The sequence below is a fragment of the Corylus avellana genome, chromosome 9 (genome assembly GCF_965113065.1).
Source record: "Corylus avellana chromosome 9, dhCorAvel1.hap1.2, whole genome shotgun sequence".
In the NCBI taxonomy this organism is placed as follows: Eukaryota; Viridiplantae; Streptophyta; class Magnoliopsida; order Fagales; family Betulaceae; genus Corylus; species Corylus avellana.
In genome coordinates, this window is record NC_142498.1 from 9841545 (window position 1) to 9861719 (window position 20175).

At 39.8% G+C, this 20175-nt stretch overlaps 1 protein-coding gene across 2 annotated transcripts in view; it reads right to left on the reverse strand.

Annotated features, from left to right (window-relative positions):
* The window catches only part of LOC132189898 (casein kinase 1-like protein 3), a 28439-nt gene extending 13155 nt beyond the window's left edge, over positions 1-15284 (reverse strand). For both annotated transcript variants that reach the window (XM_059604730.2, XM_059604731.2), the window contains exons 1-11: positions 15129-15284; positions 14969-15009; positions 14585-14654; positions 14334-14482; positions 13075-13170; positions 12896-12966; positions 12157-12218; positions 12013-12076; positions 11829-11913; positions 10619-10745; positions 3682-3764 (exon numbers count right to left, since the gene is read on the reverse strand). In XM_059604730.2, the coding sequence (XP_059460713.1) occupies positions 3682-3764; positions 10619-10745; positions 11829-11913; positions 12013-12076; positions 12157-12218; positions 12896-12966; positions 13075-13170; positions 14334-14482; positions 14585-14654; positions 14969-15009; positions 15129-15204 (924 nt within the window). In that variant the 5' untranslated portion in view covers positions 15205-15284. The remainder of the gene's footprint in view (positions 1-3681; positions 3765-10618; positions 10746-11828; positions 11914-12012; positions 12077-12156; positions 12219-12895; positions 12967-13074; positions 13171-14333; positions 14483-14584; positions 14655-14968; positions 15010-15128) is intronic.
* Between the last annotated feature and the right edge of the window lie 4891 nt (positions 15285-20175).

Below are 20175 nucleotides of genomic sequence, written 5' to 3' on the forward strand. Positions count from 1 at the left end.
TCCTGTATTGCAGTCTCCCCCACACCTTTCCCCATCCAACCCAACCCCTTCTATGGCAAGAGTCCCTAGCCTTCTTGCAATAATATCGAATCTTATTTAAGGAAATTTTGGTGGGGTTTTCCCTTTGAGAAAAAGTATAATCTTATGTTGCGTAGTTGGAAGAAAATTTGTGCCCCTAAGGCTTGGGGTGGTTTGGGGATTAGACCCCTCGAGTCCCAGAATACATCTTTGCTTGCTAAGTTGGGTTGGTCTTTGCTCTCCAAAAAGAACCTGCTTTGAGTCTCTTCTCTTAGTACTAAATACCTCACCAACACCGACCTTCTTAGATCTACTCCTCCAGCCACAGCCTCTTGGATTTGGAAAGGGATCATTAAATGTAGGGATTTAGTTGAAAAGGGAGCGTGCTGGTTGATCTCCACTAGTACAAAACCTAGATGTGTGGAGTTCCCCTTGGATCCCCTTCATAGCTGGTTTTAAGCCCTCTCCAAACCAAAACCTTATTTCTCTTCCTAGGTTGTCAGTTGCTGACGTTATCTTCCCCACTCGGAAATCCTGGGACCTACCTACCCTCAATGCTCTTTTTGACTCCCATACCATCTCCAAGATCCTTGAGATTCATATCCCCCTCTCCCTTGCGCCTAACAAGTTCAATTGGACCCCTTCCTCCTCAGGTGTTTTCACGATTAAATTTGCCCATGAAGTGGATCTTCCCCTCCCTCTCCCCGGTTGATTGGACCGCATTGTGGAGCCTCAAAATTCAGTTTAGTTCTCTCCCACAGCCTCTCAAAGCCTTCTTTCTTGTGCCCTTTGCAATGGCCCCTGCTAAGACTATACATCACATTTTCCTCTCTTGCCCCTTTGCAAGAGCAATCTGGAGAAATACCTCATGGCCCTTAAACACCTCCATTTTTGAACTTGAGAACCAGGACCGGCTTAGTCAACATATCCACTGGATTTTCCTCTTAAGGGAATTTTCTTCAATGCAATATCGCCTTGTGTCATAACCAGATCACCAGCATAATCTGAATCAACATACCCATTGACATTGGAACCGATACCACTGTCTCTATCAAATACTAAACCAACATATCCATTTCACTGTCGGCCAGTGAACCTTGCCAGAACTAACAACATTGACTGCATGTGAAACATCTGGACGAATGCACACCATAACATACATGACGCTCCCAAATGCACTAGAGTAAGGTACATGCGACATGAAACGCTTTTTCTCCTTGCTCTGCTGTGCTAACAATGCTGATAGTCTGAAATTATCTGAAGAAGGCACATCAGTTGAATCTATCACAGTACTACCCTTAAGAAAGCAGAGGCCATCAACCTTGTAACCTTCCATCACAACCAATGAGTCTTTCTTAACCCGAATGACTCCACCTTCACTGGGATATTTGTATCCAAGGGAGTCCAAAGTGCCCAATGAAATAAGATTTTTCTTCAAATTTAATATATGTCGAACATTTATCGAAGTCTTGACGATCACATCATGCATCCTTATTCTAACTGCACCAATACCAATAATCTTGCAGGCGACATCATTTCTCATCAAGATTAAACCACCATTAACTAACTCATAATTAATAAATCAATCCCTTGTAGAGGACATATGAGAAGTACATGTAGTATCAAGGACCCACTTGTCGTGAAAATGACCATCACAAATGGTAACTGCAAGGACAAGTTTTGCATTCTCATAATTTCCTTTGACAACACCAGCCACTGAAAAGGAATTTAGCTTATCACCTTCCTCTTTATTTTTCAACTTCAGACACTCAGATTTATAATGCCCATATTTTTAACAATAGTAACACTTTAACTTTATTCTTTGAGTTAGACTGCGATTGGCCTCCTCTATCTGAATCTCTCCCTCCGGATTAACCTCTAAAATTAGAGAAATTTTCTGAACGATCATTGACAAATAAACCCTTTACCTGATTGTCACTACTTTTCACATTCAATCTTGTTCTCAACTCCATAGAATTCAAAGCAAATTTAACATCAGCTAAAGAGATGGTATCTCTACCGTACAACATTGAATTAATAAAATTATCAAAGACCAGATGTTGTGAACATAAAAAAATTAGTGCTTGATCCTCATCATCTACTTTAATATCAATATTTTTTAGATCCAAAATAATTCTATTGAAGACATCTAGATGATCACAAAGAGGCATACCTTCCTGCATCCTGATACGCCAAAGACTGAAACTATTCTGACTATCAAATTTCTTTACTTCAAATTTTGTAGTAGTCATCCCGCAAAATAAATACCCAAGCTCTGATACCAGTTCGTTGAGATAAAATAATTCTAGGATTACCAATGAAGCAAAAAAAAAAAATTGCAGAATAAAAAATAACAATCAGTCACACAAAACACCAAGATTTAAGTGGTTCGGCTTAACAAGCCTACATCTACTGGCGAAGACGATCCAGGAGAAATTCACTAACAAAATGTAGAGTACAAAGAGTAGCACAAATAAACCACTCAAACCCAAAAGCCTTAATACACCCAAACTCACTTTTACACAAGAAAATTGACTACAAAAGAGAATTTAGTCTCTTCATTCTCTAAGAGTCTGTTGCACTCTTTTTCTCTCTATTTCTCTACACCACACGAAGGTGCTGCCTTGCTGCTTCTCACATAAGAGTTGCAACCCTCTCAACTCTTGAATGGCCGAATGACTATAAGTCATATATACTAAGTGGCAGTCAGTCAAAATGCTTCATGGTGAAGGAAAGAAAAATGCTTCTTCATGAAGTAAACTTCACCATGAAGAATTCTGCTGGGTGAGAAAAAGAGAAAAAATACGTAATAAATTATGGGGCCCACCATAACACTTGTGAAATACAAGTCACTTACGACAGACTTATCTCCGCATACAATGTGTTTCCCCCGCCACCGGTGGTTTCAAGGCCAATGAGTTGTCCAAGCCTGATGCTAAACGTCTACAGGCGTGAAGCCCACCTGACTGACCACCGTTATGCGACTAGGAAAAGCGCAACACCGCTCGCAGTTCCGAGGTGAAGGACTTTTAGCCCCCACCATCTATCCCTTCCGACACCAATATGGAACCCTCTCCAACTACCTCCCCCATACTTTGTGCCCATGCTTATTGGAACACCGTTGGGCTATGAAAGCTGCGAACCCAACTCAGGAACGTCGCCAAAGCACCTTTGTCCCCTCCTCAAGAACCAACTCCTCCATGGTGGCAACCAACCAAGAATAGTTATCTTTGCCCAAACATAAAGATTGGACACTGGCTCTTCTCCTCACAGCAATCCTACAAACCGAAGGCCTACTCTCCACCACTAGCTCTATCAATTTGGATTCAGTATGCCACCACCTAGACAACCCCATACAAGACCAAGATTAATTGACAGGTACTAACACGCGCCGGTGAAGAGAGAGAGGGTCGTATCTCCTAGAGAGAGAGTTAAACTATAGTAGAAATTGACAAAAACTTGAAATATTAACAGCAGTTAGAAAGGCCATCTTTAATTTGAAGTAATTTTAAGGGAGTTCATGCACCTATAATTAAATCAGTATTTCAAATGCATAAAAAGGAAAAATGGAAAAAAGGGAAACCCCAATATTCGATGCATTCAATTTTCCAGAAACAATTTACTAGAAATCAATGATAAAAAAACAAGATGATGAATACTCACAGATGATTGAGACAGCATCTTTGTTTGTTGTGTTTGCTGGTATTTGGAAATGGTCCAATCAAATACATAATCAAACTCACATCCTGCCAAATATCGAAAAATTGTAAATCACAAGCGAAACAAGACTGCCAAATTAAAATATATCAACAGAGAAATGACTTTCCAACAAAATTTAAATGACACCTCAAAAGAAAATGACAAAACAAAGATTTTCACAGAAAGAAAGAAAGAAAAAAACAAAAGCTCAGCATTGCCAAATTATAGACTTCCAATTCTGTACATCCCAAGATGACAAGTAAACATGGTCCACCTGCAAAATTCTTAAAAATGTTTACACCTTTCAAAGTTTGAACTTTGTCACTTCAATTAGAAATACAGAAACAAAGACATCAATAACAAGACCCAGGAAAACCCAGAAATTTTGTAATGGCAAGGCCAATGCTAAGCAACTTAACTTATCATCCATACCATAACTTTTTTTTTATTTTTTATAAGTAATAAGTATATTATCAAACACGCTGAAGGGGGCAACCCATGTATACAGGATGTATAGAAAGCCCTACTGATTAGAAAAAGATTTACAAAACTCTAAGAAATCAGAAAAATTAGACTCATGCAAGTGTGACCAAGTCACTCTCCAAGAAAACAAAGTATGTAACGCCAACTTCCTCAACTCAATCATGCCGCACTCATTGTCCTCAAAACTGCGTGCATTTCGTTCTCACCATAGACACCACATCACACATAATGGGATGAGCCTCCATATGTGCAATGTACGCCTATTACCCAATTGTCTCCTCCAACTCCCCAAGTTATCACTCACCTTTCGCGGCATAACCCAATTCACTCCAAAAAGTTGAAAGAACACATTCCATAATTCAGTTGCAACCTCACAATCCAAGAGTAGATGGTCAATGGACTCTCCACAATGTTTAAACATATAACACCACTCCATCACCATAACATTCATCTTACGTAAATTATCCAAAGTGAGGATTTTTCCTACCGTCACCGTCCACACAAAAAAAGCCACTCTTGAGGGAGTCTTCACCTTCCAAATACTCTTCCACGAACCAAACACCTGTGCCGATGTAGAGAGAGACTGTTAATAGGATTTCACTTTTTCACTTCAAAAGTATTTCTTTTGGATTGAACCCAACAAATTTTATCTTCACCTCCAAATTTGATTTTTTGGGAGTACAACAATGCAAAGAAGCGTGATACCCCCTTCAATTCCCAATCATGTACGGGTCGAATAAACCGGACATTCCAATGAAGAGTATCATTCGGTCTCTCCATGTACTCCTTCACCCACGCATCCTTATTACATGCAATATTGAACAATGCTGGATACACAAGTTTCAAAGGGCCTTCCCCACACCACACATCATGCCCAAAAAGTATTTTCTACCATCTCCTATATCATATCGCACATGTTGCACAAAGTCCTCCCATCCCCTTCAAAAACATTTCCACACTACCACTCCATACGTTCTCCCTACCTCCTTGGAGAACCAATCACCCATATGACTATCATACTTAATTTTCACTAACTTCCTCCATAACGCCTCCCGTTCCGTTGCATACCTCCACAGCCATTTACCCATCAATGCATGATAAATTGAATCAAGTTTTGCACCCCCAACCTCCAAACTTCATTGGCATGCGCACCTATGACCAGTTCACCAAATGATACTTAAATTCATCCCCAATTCCACCCCACGGGAAGTCTCTCAATAGTTTTTCGAGATGATTTGCCACTCCCACTAGAATAGGGAATAGAGATAGGGAGTATGTTGGTAAGTTTGAGAGGGTGCTCTTGATCAGTGTTAACCTACTTCCCTTTGATAAGTACATCATCTTCCAACCCACCAATTTATTCTCCATTTTTGCATATTGGTAGACCAAATATGGGATGCCTTGTAATGTGCACCCAAAGGAAGCCCCAAGTACGTAATTGGAAACGAAGTCAGCCCGCACCCAAGTATTCTAGCCAGCCCTTCCACATCATCTCTCTCCCACTGGAATAATTATCAGATTTAGACAAGTTGATCTTCAAACCTAAGACCGCTTCAAAATAGAGCAGCAGACATCTCAAATTTCAGACTTGTTCTACATTAGGTTCACAGAATATTACCGTGTCATCTGCAAACAACAAGTGTGATACCACCATTTCCTCTTGGTCTCACAAGCCCACAGAAAATCCAAACATGAGCCCTCTCTCCATCAACGCAGTCATCATTCTACTCAATGCATCACCACTACAAATAAAAAGGAGAGAGGATCCCCCTGTCTCACTCCTTGAGAGCTACTAAAAAACCACACTGGTGAGCCATTTAGAAGAATGGAGAATCGAACAGTGGAAATACGGTGTTTTATCCAACCTTGCCATCTTTCACCAAAACCACACCACTCAAGCATATAGATAAGAAACTCCTAATTTACCCGATCATAGGCCTTCTCCAAATCCAGTTTGCAGATTATACCCGATTCCCCGGAACGAATTCTACTATCAAGACTTTCGTTGGCCATTAAGATAAAATCGAGTATATATCGTCCCTTGATAAAGGCATTTTGGGAATATGAGACTAGTTTCCCCAACACTGTTTTCAAGCGATTAGCTAGCACCTAAGAAATAATTTTGTACACCCCACCTACTAAGCTGATAGGGCGAAAATCCTTAATCTCCAGTGCGCTTGCTTTCTTCGGAATAAGCGATATAAATGTAGCATTCAGACTCTTCTCAAATTTTCCATAGGCATGAAACTCCTTAAATACCGCCAAGATATCATCCTTCAACACCACCCAACACTTTTGGAAGAACCCCATAGAAAAACCATCAGGTCTTGGTGCCTTGTCGCCTTTTAGATTCCTCACCACTTCCCATACTCCACCTTCCTCAAACTCTCTTTCCATCCACTATTTCTCCTCTACATCAATAGAATTGAAGGACTGCTCATTCATCTTTGGTCGCCATTGATACTCTTCACTATATAGTTGCTTATAAAAATTCATAACATGATCTTTTAGAACTTTTGGCTCATCAGTCATGTTCCCATTCACCACTGAAGATGTAATTGTATTATTGTGCCGGTGTGAATTTGCCATCCGATGGAAAAACTTTGTATTATTGTCACCCTCTTTCAACCACAACACCCTTGATTTCTGCCTCCAACTCACTTCTTCAAGGTATAAGCATCTCTCCAATTGTCGAGAGTATTCTTCTCGATGCAGAAATTCCTCCTCCGTTAAAGATCTCGTCTCTACAATTTGATCCAGCTCACCAATACCCCCCCTCCATCTCCTTCTACTCTCTAACATCCCCAAACACCTCCTCGTTCCATTTTTTCAAATCTGCTTTTAAAGCGTTCAATTTTTGAGCCAATACATAGCTTGGGTTGCCCTCATACATATGGGAGCCCCACCACGTCTTGACCTGCTCTTCAAATCCCTCTGCATGCAACCACATATTTTCAAATCTAAATGGCTTGCTACCCCTTCTCACCACTCCACAATCCAGCAGTAATGGAAAGTGATCAGATAATGCTCAAGGCAGCCTTCTCTGCGATACATCAGGAAACATTTCCTCCCAATTTGAAGAAAGCAAGAACCGCTTTAACCTGCGGCTTCCTCTATTGCCAGACTTTTAACTTACATCAATAACTGCCTCCGCCTTTCTCCCATCTCTTTTAGCTTCAATATCAGAGAAAAGAGCCATCATTTCTTCCTCATGACCATCACAGGATAGTCCCAAAGCATAGCAAAGGTCTTTCACTCTCTCAATCACCCACTCTGTAGGCTTTGGTGAATTCTTTTCCTGTTCCCCCACAATTGCCAAAGGTTCAATATCCAACATCGCATGCCCTTCCCTTGCAACTCCTATAAACATCACCACTGCTTTGTCCTGCTCACCCTCACCCTCACCCAAATTTCCTTCCTCTCCAGTGATTACTAGTTCCCATCCTCCATCGACACTTCTTGTAGTCATCATTTGAGCCTCACTATCTAGCCACTATCTAGCCCATGAACCTGCCCTCTTCCTTCTACTACCGTCGGTGCTCCACTACCCTTATCGGGCCATTGCGAGTCTCCGGCAATCAACTGTGAGTCGCCGACAAGGTTTGTGTGGAGTATTGCTAGCGGTTCCTGACCTAGGGGCTGACCCATACCCTCTACGTCAGCTTCGACGGGTTCTGTTTGAAGGGATACACCCTTTTCGGCCATCTCTGGTTCGATTTCGGCCTACCCAGATTCGATCGCTGCCTCCAATATTCCTACCTCCGCCTCTACTACCATTAGAGTTCCAACACTAGGTCTCCTCGAGTGGCCGATGCTCTTGTCAGCATGTTTTGTGTCAAGTACACTTATTATCAACTCCGGCTACTCTCCGGCGGCTCCTCGGTCGCCGATTGTTCCATTCGACCCATGGATTTCAGGCGCCAACGTAGCTGTCGCTTGGGTAAGCGACTACGGACATAAATTTTGCTATACCTGTTATTGGGTTGCGTCCATGTGGGCTTGCCAACTGGGTCCAACGTTGTTTTAGACTGAAAAGGGCCTAGCCCATCCTCCTTATCCAACCTTTGAGCCTAATCCTTCATCCCTTTCTGAATGCCCTTCACCTTATCCCCCCAGCCCATCTCCAGCTGATGCAAACAGCTGGCTATTTCCTTTTGTAAGGAAAGCAAAATCTCCTTTAATCCATGCGTATATCCTTCCTTATTGTTAGGCACCAAAATCTCAATCTGTTGCAAAACGTGATCCCCGAAAACGATCACGGGGTCCGTGGATTTCGCACCTTCCAGAACGAGCTTTGAAGCCCCATCACAAGCTGCATGGGTTCCGTTGTAGGGATCGTCAGCCGTGGCCTTTTCCAGTGACTGTTGTTTTTCTCCCTTTCTAACCCCTACCACCACCTCTGCATACGATCCCCTAGCTTGGACCCCCATCAATGACTTCGCCTTTTCCCCTGCCAGTACCCCAACAGGTGACTCAACTTCTCGTTGCTTCTTGTAATACAGCTTCAGCCTTCTTAATTGTACATAGAATGCTTCCCATCCCTTCCCCTCAGTACCCTCTTGTATTATCACAAAGCTCCTCCGCCCTTTACCTCCATATTCAAACTCCAAAAAATTATCATGTGAATTATTTCTTCTTTGCATCACATACACGAAGCAACCAAACCGAAACATCCTCCAATTTTTGCGTACCGTCTCACTATTTCAAATAATCCCATGCACTTTCTAACTAGAAAATGGTCGGCCAGGCCATGATCACTGATCAAGATTTTCCTTTACTCTTCTCTGCCAATTGCACGCCTCCTTGAACATTAAAACGAATCTCAAACGATTTGGTTTCCACGTAAAAGTAACCCAGATAACCCATTTCACCTTTCAACCTTGATGAGGACCAATACGAAAATTCCTGATCACTGTTATAGAACTATCACATGCGTCGTCAATGTGCCTCACGCGCCGATTGATTAGAAAGATTATTACCATATGTCACATAACATGGTAAAATTGATTTATGGTTGGATTGTTTTCAGGAAGTTGAAAGACAAAGAAGGAATACCCGATGAAAAGGATGCCACGGCTAGTGGTCTTTGGCATAATCAACAAGGCTCAAAATGCTCTTTTGCAACCTTAAGTACTTCTCTTTAACTCTTCTAATCATGGCTTGCCCATCCGATGTGTAACGACTCAAGGAAAAAGTGCTAGCCACATTTGCACTATTACCTCAAAATGACTAGTCAACTTGTAGCTTCTCTAAATTCACTTATAAAGCTCAAGCGCACCTAGTAAGTAGGCAATGTGAGACTTAACACCCATGAGTGTCTTTCTATAAATTACTCATTCTATGTGGGCAACACATCTTCCTAATATGGGACATGGGTATTATAAACTCCTCCCCTTAAACCTTTGACATCCTTGTCAGGCCCATGCGGTGATGACAATACCACATGGTATTACTATGTAGCTCTGTTACCATTTGTAACAACAAAGGAAAAATAGACTAGCCACATCTGCGCTATGACCCCAAAATGACTAATCAATTTGGAGCTTCCCTATAATCACTTATAAAGCCCAATTGAACCTAGTAAGTAATGTGGGACTTAACACCCATGAATATTTCTATAAACCACCAACTCTATGTGGGAAACTCCTCTTCCCAATATGAGACCATGTGTTACACAGTGAATGGGAAAAGAAAATCAACACAAAAGTCACTTGAAAAATCTGTAGGTCCAACCCCTTATGCATGTAAGTGTTGATTCTAGGAGGCCGATCCTTTTTTTGATTTGGCACCGGGTATCCGAATCCCGGGGATGCACAGGCCTCGGCAAGGAGTTTCCCGCAAGTGTACCTCGGTTAATTCAAGGGGCGAACCCCCAGTCTAATGGCTCCAAGAAGCAGTTTGCACTCAGTGGGTTTCGAACCTAAGACCTTGAGGAGCATACTCAAAGTCCGAGGCTCTCCAACCACTGAGCCAACCCCTTGGCTCATCCTCCCTGGCTAAAGTTACAAAACATAGAAAAATTGAAACTAAATCATGCACCAACAACGGCTACAACCTAATTACATTACCTGAGAAATTCAATTAAATTTGACAATACAAGATTTGCTGCTCGAAGCCTTTCTTAAGTTCATTATCTTATCCCCTGAAGTCCAATTGGCTAAATAAACCATGTCTTACTCAGAATAAAATGCTTGGCTAATTTGGTGGTGTTTCCAGGCACATGCCAATCCAATTATTCATCACGAGTTACACAAACACTAACATTCAATGAGAATGTTTAACTTCTGTAGCATAAGTGGCTTAAAGGAAAGTGATTAGTCATTTGTGCTGAATACCAGATTCTGTGATTACTTGAGTTGCAGTTCTAAGAAGCAATGGTGTAAAATTTAAAGGTATACTGAATTAAAACAAAAAATACCTTCACGAGTAAACAAGTCACGAAACAAACGCTTCAAGAATCCATAATCAGGAGTTTGATCAAATGTCAAAGAGTGGCAATAACGGAAGTATGATGCAAACTCCACAGGATGTGACTTGCACAGGACCTTTTCAAAACAAATGAGAGTTAGCAGACTTTAAGATAATGGGGAAAAATACCTAAGAAGTGAAGTACATTAGAATTTCATTTAGCCAATATAACAGATATCCAAAAACCTTTTAAAACTGATCCTCAGATAGGTTCTATGTATAGCATCTTTTACTCTTGGGTCCAATCACAATTAACAATTTTTTTTGGTAGTTTAACTCATGCACTGCAGCATTAGAACCCACAACCTCTCACCCTACACCCCTTACTTAAAGTGGAAGTGCCATTTGGGATACAGCACATTAGCAACCGCAATTAAGAGTTCTAGTTAATTCATAATCCAAAATAACAAAAAATTACAATAATGATACCCAATAAAATGTAAAGCATCCTTTCAAAAACAATATTAGGCATGTTTGGTAAAGTTTTCCATTTTGGGTTTGAACACGGATTTTGAAAAAGTGAAAATTGAGAAGTGTTGTATGTGGGGTCCACATATAAAAATTTGTTTGATAAATTTATAAGTATTTCTGAAAAGTAAAAATGAGGAGTTTTCAACACAAAAAAAAAAAAAAAAAAAAAAAAAAAAAAAAAACTGTAGGAGGCGCCACAGGTGGCAGCCGCCCACTCCTTCACTAGATGGGCAAGGTAGGTGCCCCACCACCCCTCTCTACGGATCAATATATGGTGTGGGAAGTTTTTAAAAAGCGTTGTGTTTTGTTTTTTGAAAACTATATTGTGGTTTGTTTTGAAAAGTATGTTAGTGGCGGGGCCATATCTAAAAACTCATTTAGTAACTATTGTCTTAAAAATAATTTTCTGTGTTTAAAAAGTGAAAAGAGCTTTGGAAAAGTTTGCAACACAGGCACAATCTTTCTGGCTAAGGGATCTTGTTTGTCACTCTGCTTAACTCAGGTTACTTATAATATTCATTGCCTCCTAACAATGAAAGTATATGAGAAAGGGGTCACTTTTTTTTTTTTTGTCTAGGCTACCGGGAGAAAGGGGGTGTCAAAGAGACAGCCATCTAGAATTTATATAAACGATTTCGTCAACTCAAATCATAGATGTAATTTAAACATTTGCCACTATGGACACATACCTCAATAGGAGTCGATAACTTCTTTTCACATATCCTGTCATATTTTTGCTTTTTTGTGGCAGCCTTTAGACCCTGCCAAGGAAGACTACATACAGAAATAAATTGTATGCTTATGTTTGTATCATCAGTCAAACATCCAAACCTTCAGGGTTGCTCAAAAATGACAAGCCAAGGCATGACATACCTTCCTCTTAGAAAGTACAGGAGAACATAGCCAAGTGACTCCAAATCATCCCGACGGCTTTGTTCTAAAAAAAATGAAACCAAAAAATGAGGAAAATGCAGCGATCTATCCCATGAATGGAGAAGACTACATCTCTCTACTTACCAATTCCCTGATGAGTATTGCAACTTGCATAGCGGGCAGTCCCTGTTAAGTTCTTGTTCTCTCTGCATGAGTTTATCAAGAAAAGGGAGGGAGGAATAAAAAAATATTTAGCCAAAATTGCAACATACTAAAGATAAAGGAATCACTAGAAAGAGACTAAATTCAATTATCAAATAGTTTCATTACTTAAAAAAAAAAATAAAAAAAATAAAAAAATAAAAAAATTATGAAAAATGAAAAGGAGCAATTCAATGAGAGATCTTGGACCAACCAGTATATCAACAGAAAGTTTTAACACAACAAGCATAAACTAATCTCAATCTCATTGAAAACTCGTACAGAACATAACCACTTAAATAATTACAGATGGGGAAGGAAGATTTTAAGATGCCCATGGTTTACGGTTGATGAGATTCTATTTTTTGGGGTAACAGTTTGAACATTTTTATTGGGTTGCATAGCATAATAAAATTTATAGGAGTCTCGTTTGTAGAATTGAAAATAGTTGCTATGGCATCTGCACAAGATGGAGAAAATAAAATCTCATCAAATGAAAAAGAAATTTGTAAGCAGAAATTACTTTATAGAATTCTTTCAAACTCTAAAATAGAGCTTTTAAATAGAAAATTATATTAACAACACATTAAACTAAAATATGGGGCAACACATGCACCATCTAGGACAGATAGAAAAGAAACTAGAACCGGAAAAGAAGCTAGATTTCAAGCAAAGTATTTACCTGTAGGGAATATGCCTATTTGTTGCGGGGTCCTGATACCTTTTAGCAAGTCCAAAATCAATAATATACACCTAATGAATATAAAAAATTTGAGCACTGGTAAAAAAATAAAGGAAAATAAGAGGACAGAATAACTTTACAGTTAGAGATGAAGAAGAATGCACGGCAATGATAGTTACCAGAATTGCTTTCCTGCCAAGACCCATGAGGAAGTTATCTGGTTTGATGTCTCTATGCAAAAAACCTTGAGAGTGCACATACTCTATTTTTGCAATCTGCAATTTAAGGAATGAAACAAAATAAAATTTATTACATACTTTCTCATTTAACAAAATTTTGTGAATGGGAAAACAAGCAACTGTGTAATGCAACATGCTTGTTAAATCACCACTTAATAGTTAATATTTTAACACTCTCCCTCACATACGAAACCAAGTAATACTGGGACCAGACAACACAAACTATTTTAATTGAAATAAGGGGTAAATGACGAAGACAATATTCGAACTTAGGACCTTTACTCTAAGAGAAACGCTAAACATCCCAAATTTTTGTTCCAAAAGTTGGTTCCCAAATGAAGTGTCACTATCCCATGAGTCGGTGACACACTTCCCAAAATAATAAATCTCATAAGATGGTGACACATCATTTAGGAACCAACTTTTGGAACAAAAATTTGGGATGTGTAGCACTTTTTTTACTCTAATACCATGTTAAATCACAATTTATCCTAAAAGCTTAAGATGGTAAGACAGTATGAATTTAATCATTTAATTAAGATTTTAACAATGCCAAAATTTAATAAGAGACCTCACTTCTCAACATATTTTAAGACAAACGTTTGAGGCATAATTACAACTTTGGTCCAAAAAACACCTAGGTAAATCTAAATTTACTCCTTGAGAAATCACTTCATTTCAATTTGCTTCCTAGGTTTCTAAATCCAACTTTTAAGTCCTTAAGTTTTTCAAAATTTTCATTTCACCCCTTCCGTCCAAAATCATCTAAAACTGCTGACATGGCATTAATCCAGTAATGCAACATCAGTTTAAAAAAAATTGAAGTCTAAAAAAGCAAAACAAAAATAAGGAGGGTGGCTCGCAAAATCCTGAGTTTTAGATGATTTTGGACGGAAGGAATTAAAAGTCGGAATTAGAAACCTATGGAGTTTGAAATGATGCGATTAATTGGGAAGTAAATTTACCCAAAAAACAAATGGTTCCTGATTTAATCACAACATAAAAAAATTTAAAAAAATAAATAAAAAAAAAAGGTAAAATGTTTTTTTTATTACAAATACCACCTTAAGAACAAACATAATGAATGAAATACCGAGTAGACACAAAATTGAGATTATCAAACCCGAAAAACAACTAAAAACATGGAAAAATACAGGCAACAAGTCATAGCCGGCCATCTGAAGTAAATATCCAATTACCATCTGATCAGCCAACATTAAAACAGTTTTTAGGGAAAACTTCCTTCCACAGTAAACAAAGAGATCTTCAAGACTTGGTCCTAGCAGGTCAAGGATGAGGACATTGTCATCTCCATCAACTCCAGACCATTTAGTCTTGGCAATACCACCTGAGGCCCACAAACTTGAGGAGTTAATAACTACAACAACATGACCCAGCAAAACAGCTTATGATAGTTTCAACATAAACCTTCTGCTTCTTTTCTACTTACTTCCTCCTTGAAGATTATTATACACCTTGGCCTCAAAAAGCAATTGAGGATGCTTCGTCTTGCGGTTCTCCTACAACCCAAAAAAATAAAATAAATAACCAACAAAGTAATATTGGACCATATCCAAAGGTCTTCCAAGATAAGCAACCTAACAAAGCCAACCAGAACATTTCTTTTCCCAATCAACACCTTTTTATCCAACTCCAATTTCTTAACCGCATGCAATTTTGTACAACCCATGCCAAGAAGTAGATTAATTTGTCATCAAAAACAATACTTTGCTCTAAATATTAGCAGAAACAGCGCAAGGGAAACATATTCGAAACCAAAGTAGAACGCAACTTCAATAAATGGAAAAGAAACGAGAAATCAAATAAGACTTACAATCTTCACTGCGACGATTTCAGAGGTGTCCACATGGGTCGCTTAAACAAATCAATAAAAGTTAGGGTCAGAAAGTCAACAATGGAGCTCAAAAAGCTTTTTGTTTTTTTTAAAAAAAAAAAAAAAAAATAGAGCTACCAAACAAAAAAAATTCACATACCCAGATAAATTTCACCGAACGATCCGCTCCCAATTTTACGACCTAATTTGTACTCCCCTCCCACTATCCTCTCCATCTGTCTCTATCGCTCTGTGGAATTCGAATAATTTGCGAAAGAAAGAGAAAGCGCGAACGACGGCTTCAATGGAGGCCGAGAGAAAATGACGACGAAATTATATACTAGCATATAGAGTTGGGGCGAATTTGGTAATTCCGAAGGAGGAAGGGGAGGATATTACAAATTGAGAAAGATTGGGGCGATTTCAGCAATAGTGTATAGTTTTTGAAAGTCGGTTAGAGTGCTGGCCGCTGGGTCACCGGTTAAGCTGTTTCGAGGCTGTACCGCTGTAACATTCTTTGATACCTATAAATAAATAAATAAGTCTTTTATAATTGTCTTGTCTTATTCGATCCCGCTGAAACGGTTCGAACTTCTTCGTTTCACCTGTCGATATGATTGCCTCGAAGAACTAAATACACTTGTAAAATCTCGGCCAAATCCAATGATGTTGAACTTTAACAACTGGGACCGAATCCCATGAGTCTAACAAAATGGTCAGATGCGAAACGAAATTATTTGGCCCGAAAATTTACGAGCTTGTGCAAAATATCGAAGCAATAATGTCGGTGATAAGCGCCGAATGTTGCACATTCAAGCCCCTTAATTTGCATATGTTAATTCCTTAGCGTTGTTATTTGTTTGATTTTGTTTTGTTTTTGTGTTTTCAGGTTATAAATAAAGATGCAATTAATTCCATTCATTTTGGGCTTAAAAGCACACTTTGAGAAGACCTAGAAGATATGATTAAGCTTAACCAATCATGGTTAAGTTTAATCAAATAAAGGAAGAGATTAATTCGGAATTTCTCAAATTGGAGTCAAAATCGGATTGGATTCAATTTTGGATTCTGCATATGTCTCGGTATTTTGGCCATAACTTTCAGCTCAAATATCCGATTGAGGTGATTCAAGCGGCACTGGAAAGCTAACTCAAATTTCTACAAATCATTGTGAAATATCATTTTCCTAATTCGGAGCGCCGCATTGCCAAAATTGCCCCGCAAGATAGGAACGCAATTTTGGGCGAATCCTATTCCGATTTGGACTTAGGTTTTCTTTATCCTAATTGGACTTGGACTTAAATCTCCGAAATTTCTAGGTTTCCTAGGGCTTCTAGGACTGGCTTGCTCCCTATAAATAGACCCTTAACCTTCAAGAGAAGGTGTGCTTAGTTTTAGATACAAAAATCTTCTTGGAGGCTTGACAAGTTGAAGAGGAGATAATCCATGGCAAGAGGCCATCCTAGCACCCCTATGAGCGGCTAAACCCCTTTGTGGGGTATTGATGTAACCCTATCCAAGCACAATGGTTTGATTGTATTTAATTTCTAGATTTTCAATTTATGCATGTTGATTGTATAACTATGAGGATTGCTACAATTGATTTCTGTTCTTCATATTAAATGCAATTGTTCTTAAATTCCAAAATCAATATTTGTGAAATTCTTCTCTTGTCTTAGAAAGTATTTTACTTTTATTGATCTCAAATCATTCTTGTTTTCGGTGATTATGAGGATGATGGTTATACAATGGGTTTAATTGACATATGATCAATAGGATTTGATAGGCCATGCCTAGGGAAGACGGATTGTACTACACCCTAGTTTAGTGTAATTTAGGTAGACAGTCCGTGCCAACCGAAGATGGGTTACACTTATTCATTGATTGTATGTATCCTGTTAAAGATTTTGATAATTTATACCTAGGAAAGACGGGTCGTACCGCATCTTAGTGGTTAGGTGGACGATCCGTGCCAACCGAAGATAGATTATGCTTATTCTTTAATAAGGTAGTTTCTTGTTTATTTATAACATGCATAGAATGAATTTCTGGAATTAATTATGATTAACCATTGTTGTGCGGATAGAGGTGAAGTCAATCACTTACACTCTCTCTCTTATTTTAAATCTCTTTTATTTTCATGCACTTTAGTTTTTAAAGAAAATCAAATCAAATATCTCTTTTAATTAAGTTGATTTTAATCTTTTAAATTCTGATAATAAAACCCCTGCAGTCCTTGAGGTTCGACACCCTCTCTATAGCCGTATCTTACAAAGATTCGTCCTATTGCGAGTGGTAATTTTATTATTGATATTTTTGGTCACAAAAATACCATATCAGTCGGCGGGCGCCACAAATTGATTCGAGTTCATTTGCCCCCCCATCTTCACTAGCGAACGATAACTTTTTCTAAAAGTTTACAAGAGCATCGATCCTGGCTGGAACGACTCGAATTTCTTCATGCTACCCACCGATATGATCGCCTCGAAACACTAAACATGCGCATAAAATTTCGGGCAAATTGGATGAAGTTGTACTTTCACAACTAGAACCGAAGCCCTAGGCCAAACAAAATGATCAGATGTGAAGCGAAAATGTTTGACCCGAAAATTTACGATATTGTGCAGAACTTCGAGGCAATCATGTCGGCGGATGACACGAAGTGATTCGAGTTCGTTTGCCACCCCATATTCAATAACGAACGATAACTTTTTCTGAAAGTTTACAAGAGCCTCGATACCGGCCGGAACGACTCGAATTTCTTCATGCCACCCGCCGACATGATCGCCTCAAAGCACTGAACACACTCGTAAAATTTCGGGCATATTGGATGAGGTTGTACTTTCACAACTAGGACCGAAGCCCTAAGCCGAACAAAATGGTCACGTGCAAACCGAAATTGTTTGACCCGAAAATTTACGAGCTTGTGTAGAACTTCGAGGCAATCATGTCGGCGGGTGCCACGAAGTGATTCGAATTCGTTTGCCCCACCATTTTCATTAACGAACAATAACTTTTTTCTGAAAGTTTACAAGAGCCCCGATCCCGCCGGAATGTCTAGAATTTCTTCGTGGCACCTGACGACATGATCACCTTAAAGAACTGAACACGCTCGTAAAATTTCGGGCAAATCGGACGAGGTTATACTTTCACAACTAGGACCGAAGCCCTAGGCCGAACAAAATGGTCAAATGCGAAGCGAAATTGTTTAGCCCGAAAATTTACGCGCTTGAGCAGAACTTCGAAGCAATCATGTCGGCAAGTGCCACAAAGTGATTCGAGTTCGTTTGCAACCCCATATTCACTAACAAACGATAACTTTTTCTAAAAATTTACAAGAGCCCCTATCCCGGCTGAAACGACTAAAATTTCTTCGTGCCACCCGCCAACATTATCGCCTCGAAGCACTAAAAACGCTTGTAAAATTTCGGCCAAATCGAACGAGGTTGTACTTTCACAACTAGGACCGAAGCCCTAGGCCGAACAAAATGGTCAGATGGGAAGCGAAATTATTTTGCCCGAAAAGGTACGAGCTTGTGCAGAACTTCGATGCAATCATGTCGGAGGGTGCCACGTAGTCATTCGAGCTCGTTTGCCCCCCCTAATTACTAAAGAGCGATAACTTTTTTTGAAAGTTTGAAAGAGCCCCGATCTCGGCTGGAACGACTCGAATTTCTTCATGGCACCTGCCGACATGATCGCCTCGAAGCACTGAAAACGCTTGTAAAATTTCGGGCAAATTGGACGAGGTTGTACTTTCACAACTAGGACCGAAGCTTTAGGCCGAACAAAAGGGTCAGATAGGAAGCAAAATTGTTTTGCCCGAAAATTTACGAGCTTGTGCAGAACTTCGATGCAATCATGTCGGAGGGTGCCACGTAGTCATTCGAGTTCGTTTGCCCCCCCTAATCACTAAAGAATGATAACTTTTTTTGAAAGTTTGAAAGAGCCCCAATCCCAGCCAGAACGACTCGAATTTCTGCATGCCACCCGCTAACATGATCACCTCGAAGCACTAAAAACGCTTATAAAATTTCGGGCAAATCGGACGAGGTTATACTTTCACAACTAGGAGCAATGCCTTAAGCCGAACAAAATGGTCAGATGCGAAGCGAAATTGTTTGGCCCAAAAATTTACGAGCTTAAGCAGAACTTCGAGGCAATCATGTCGGCGGGTGCCACAAAGTGATTCGAGTTCGTTTGCACCCCTATATTCACTAACGAACGATAACTTTTTCTAAAAGCTTACAAGAGCCCCGATCCGGGCCAAAACGACTTGAATTTCTTCGTGCCACCCGCCGACATGATCGCCTTGAAGCATTGAAAACGCTCGTAAAATTTCGAGCAAATCGGACGAGGTTATACTTTCACAACTAGGACCGATGCCCTAAGCCGAACAAAATGGTCAGATGCGAAGTGAAATTGTTTGGCCCAAAAATTTACGAGCTTGAGCAGAACTTCGAGGCAATCATGTCGGCGGGTGCCACAAAGTGATTCGAGTTCGTTTGCACCCCCATATTCACTAACGATCGATAACTTTTTCTAAAAGCTTACAAGAGCCCCGATCCAGGCCAAAACTACTTGAATTTCTTCGTGCCACCCGCCAACATGATCGCCTCAAAGCACTGAAAACGCTTGTAAAATTTCGGGCAAATCGGACGAGGTTGTACTTTAACAATTAGCACCGAAGCCCTAGGCTGAACAAAATGGTCAGACAGAAAGTGAAATTGTTTGGCCCGAAAATTTAAGAGCTTGTGCAGAACTTCGAGGCAATCATGTCACCGGGTACCACGAAGTGATTCGAGTTCGTTTGCCCCCATATCCTCACTAACGAACGATAACTTTTTCTGAAAGTTTACAGGAGCCCCGATCCTGCTGGAACGACTCAAATTTCTTCGTGCCACCCGCCGACATGATCGCCTTGAAGAATTGAACACACTCGTAAAATTTCGGACAAGTCGGACGAGGTTGTACTTTCACATGTAGGACCGAAGCCTTAGGCCGAACCAAATGGTCAGATGCGAAGCAAAATTGTTTAGCTTGAAAATTTAGGAGCTTGTGCAGAATATCGAGGCAATCATGGAGGCGAGTGGCACGAAGTGATTCGAGTTTGTTTGCCCCCCCATCTTCACTAACGAACGATAACTTTTTCTTAAAGTTTACAAGAGCCCCGATCCCGCCGGAACGACTCGAATTTCTTCGTGCCA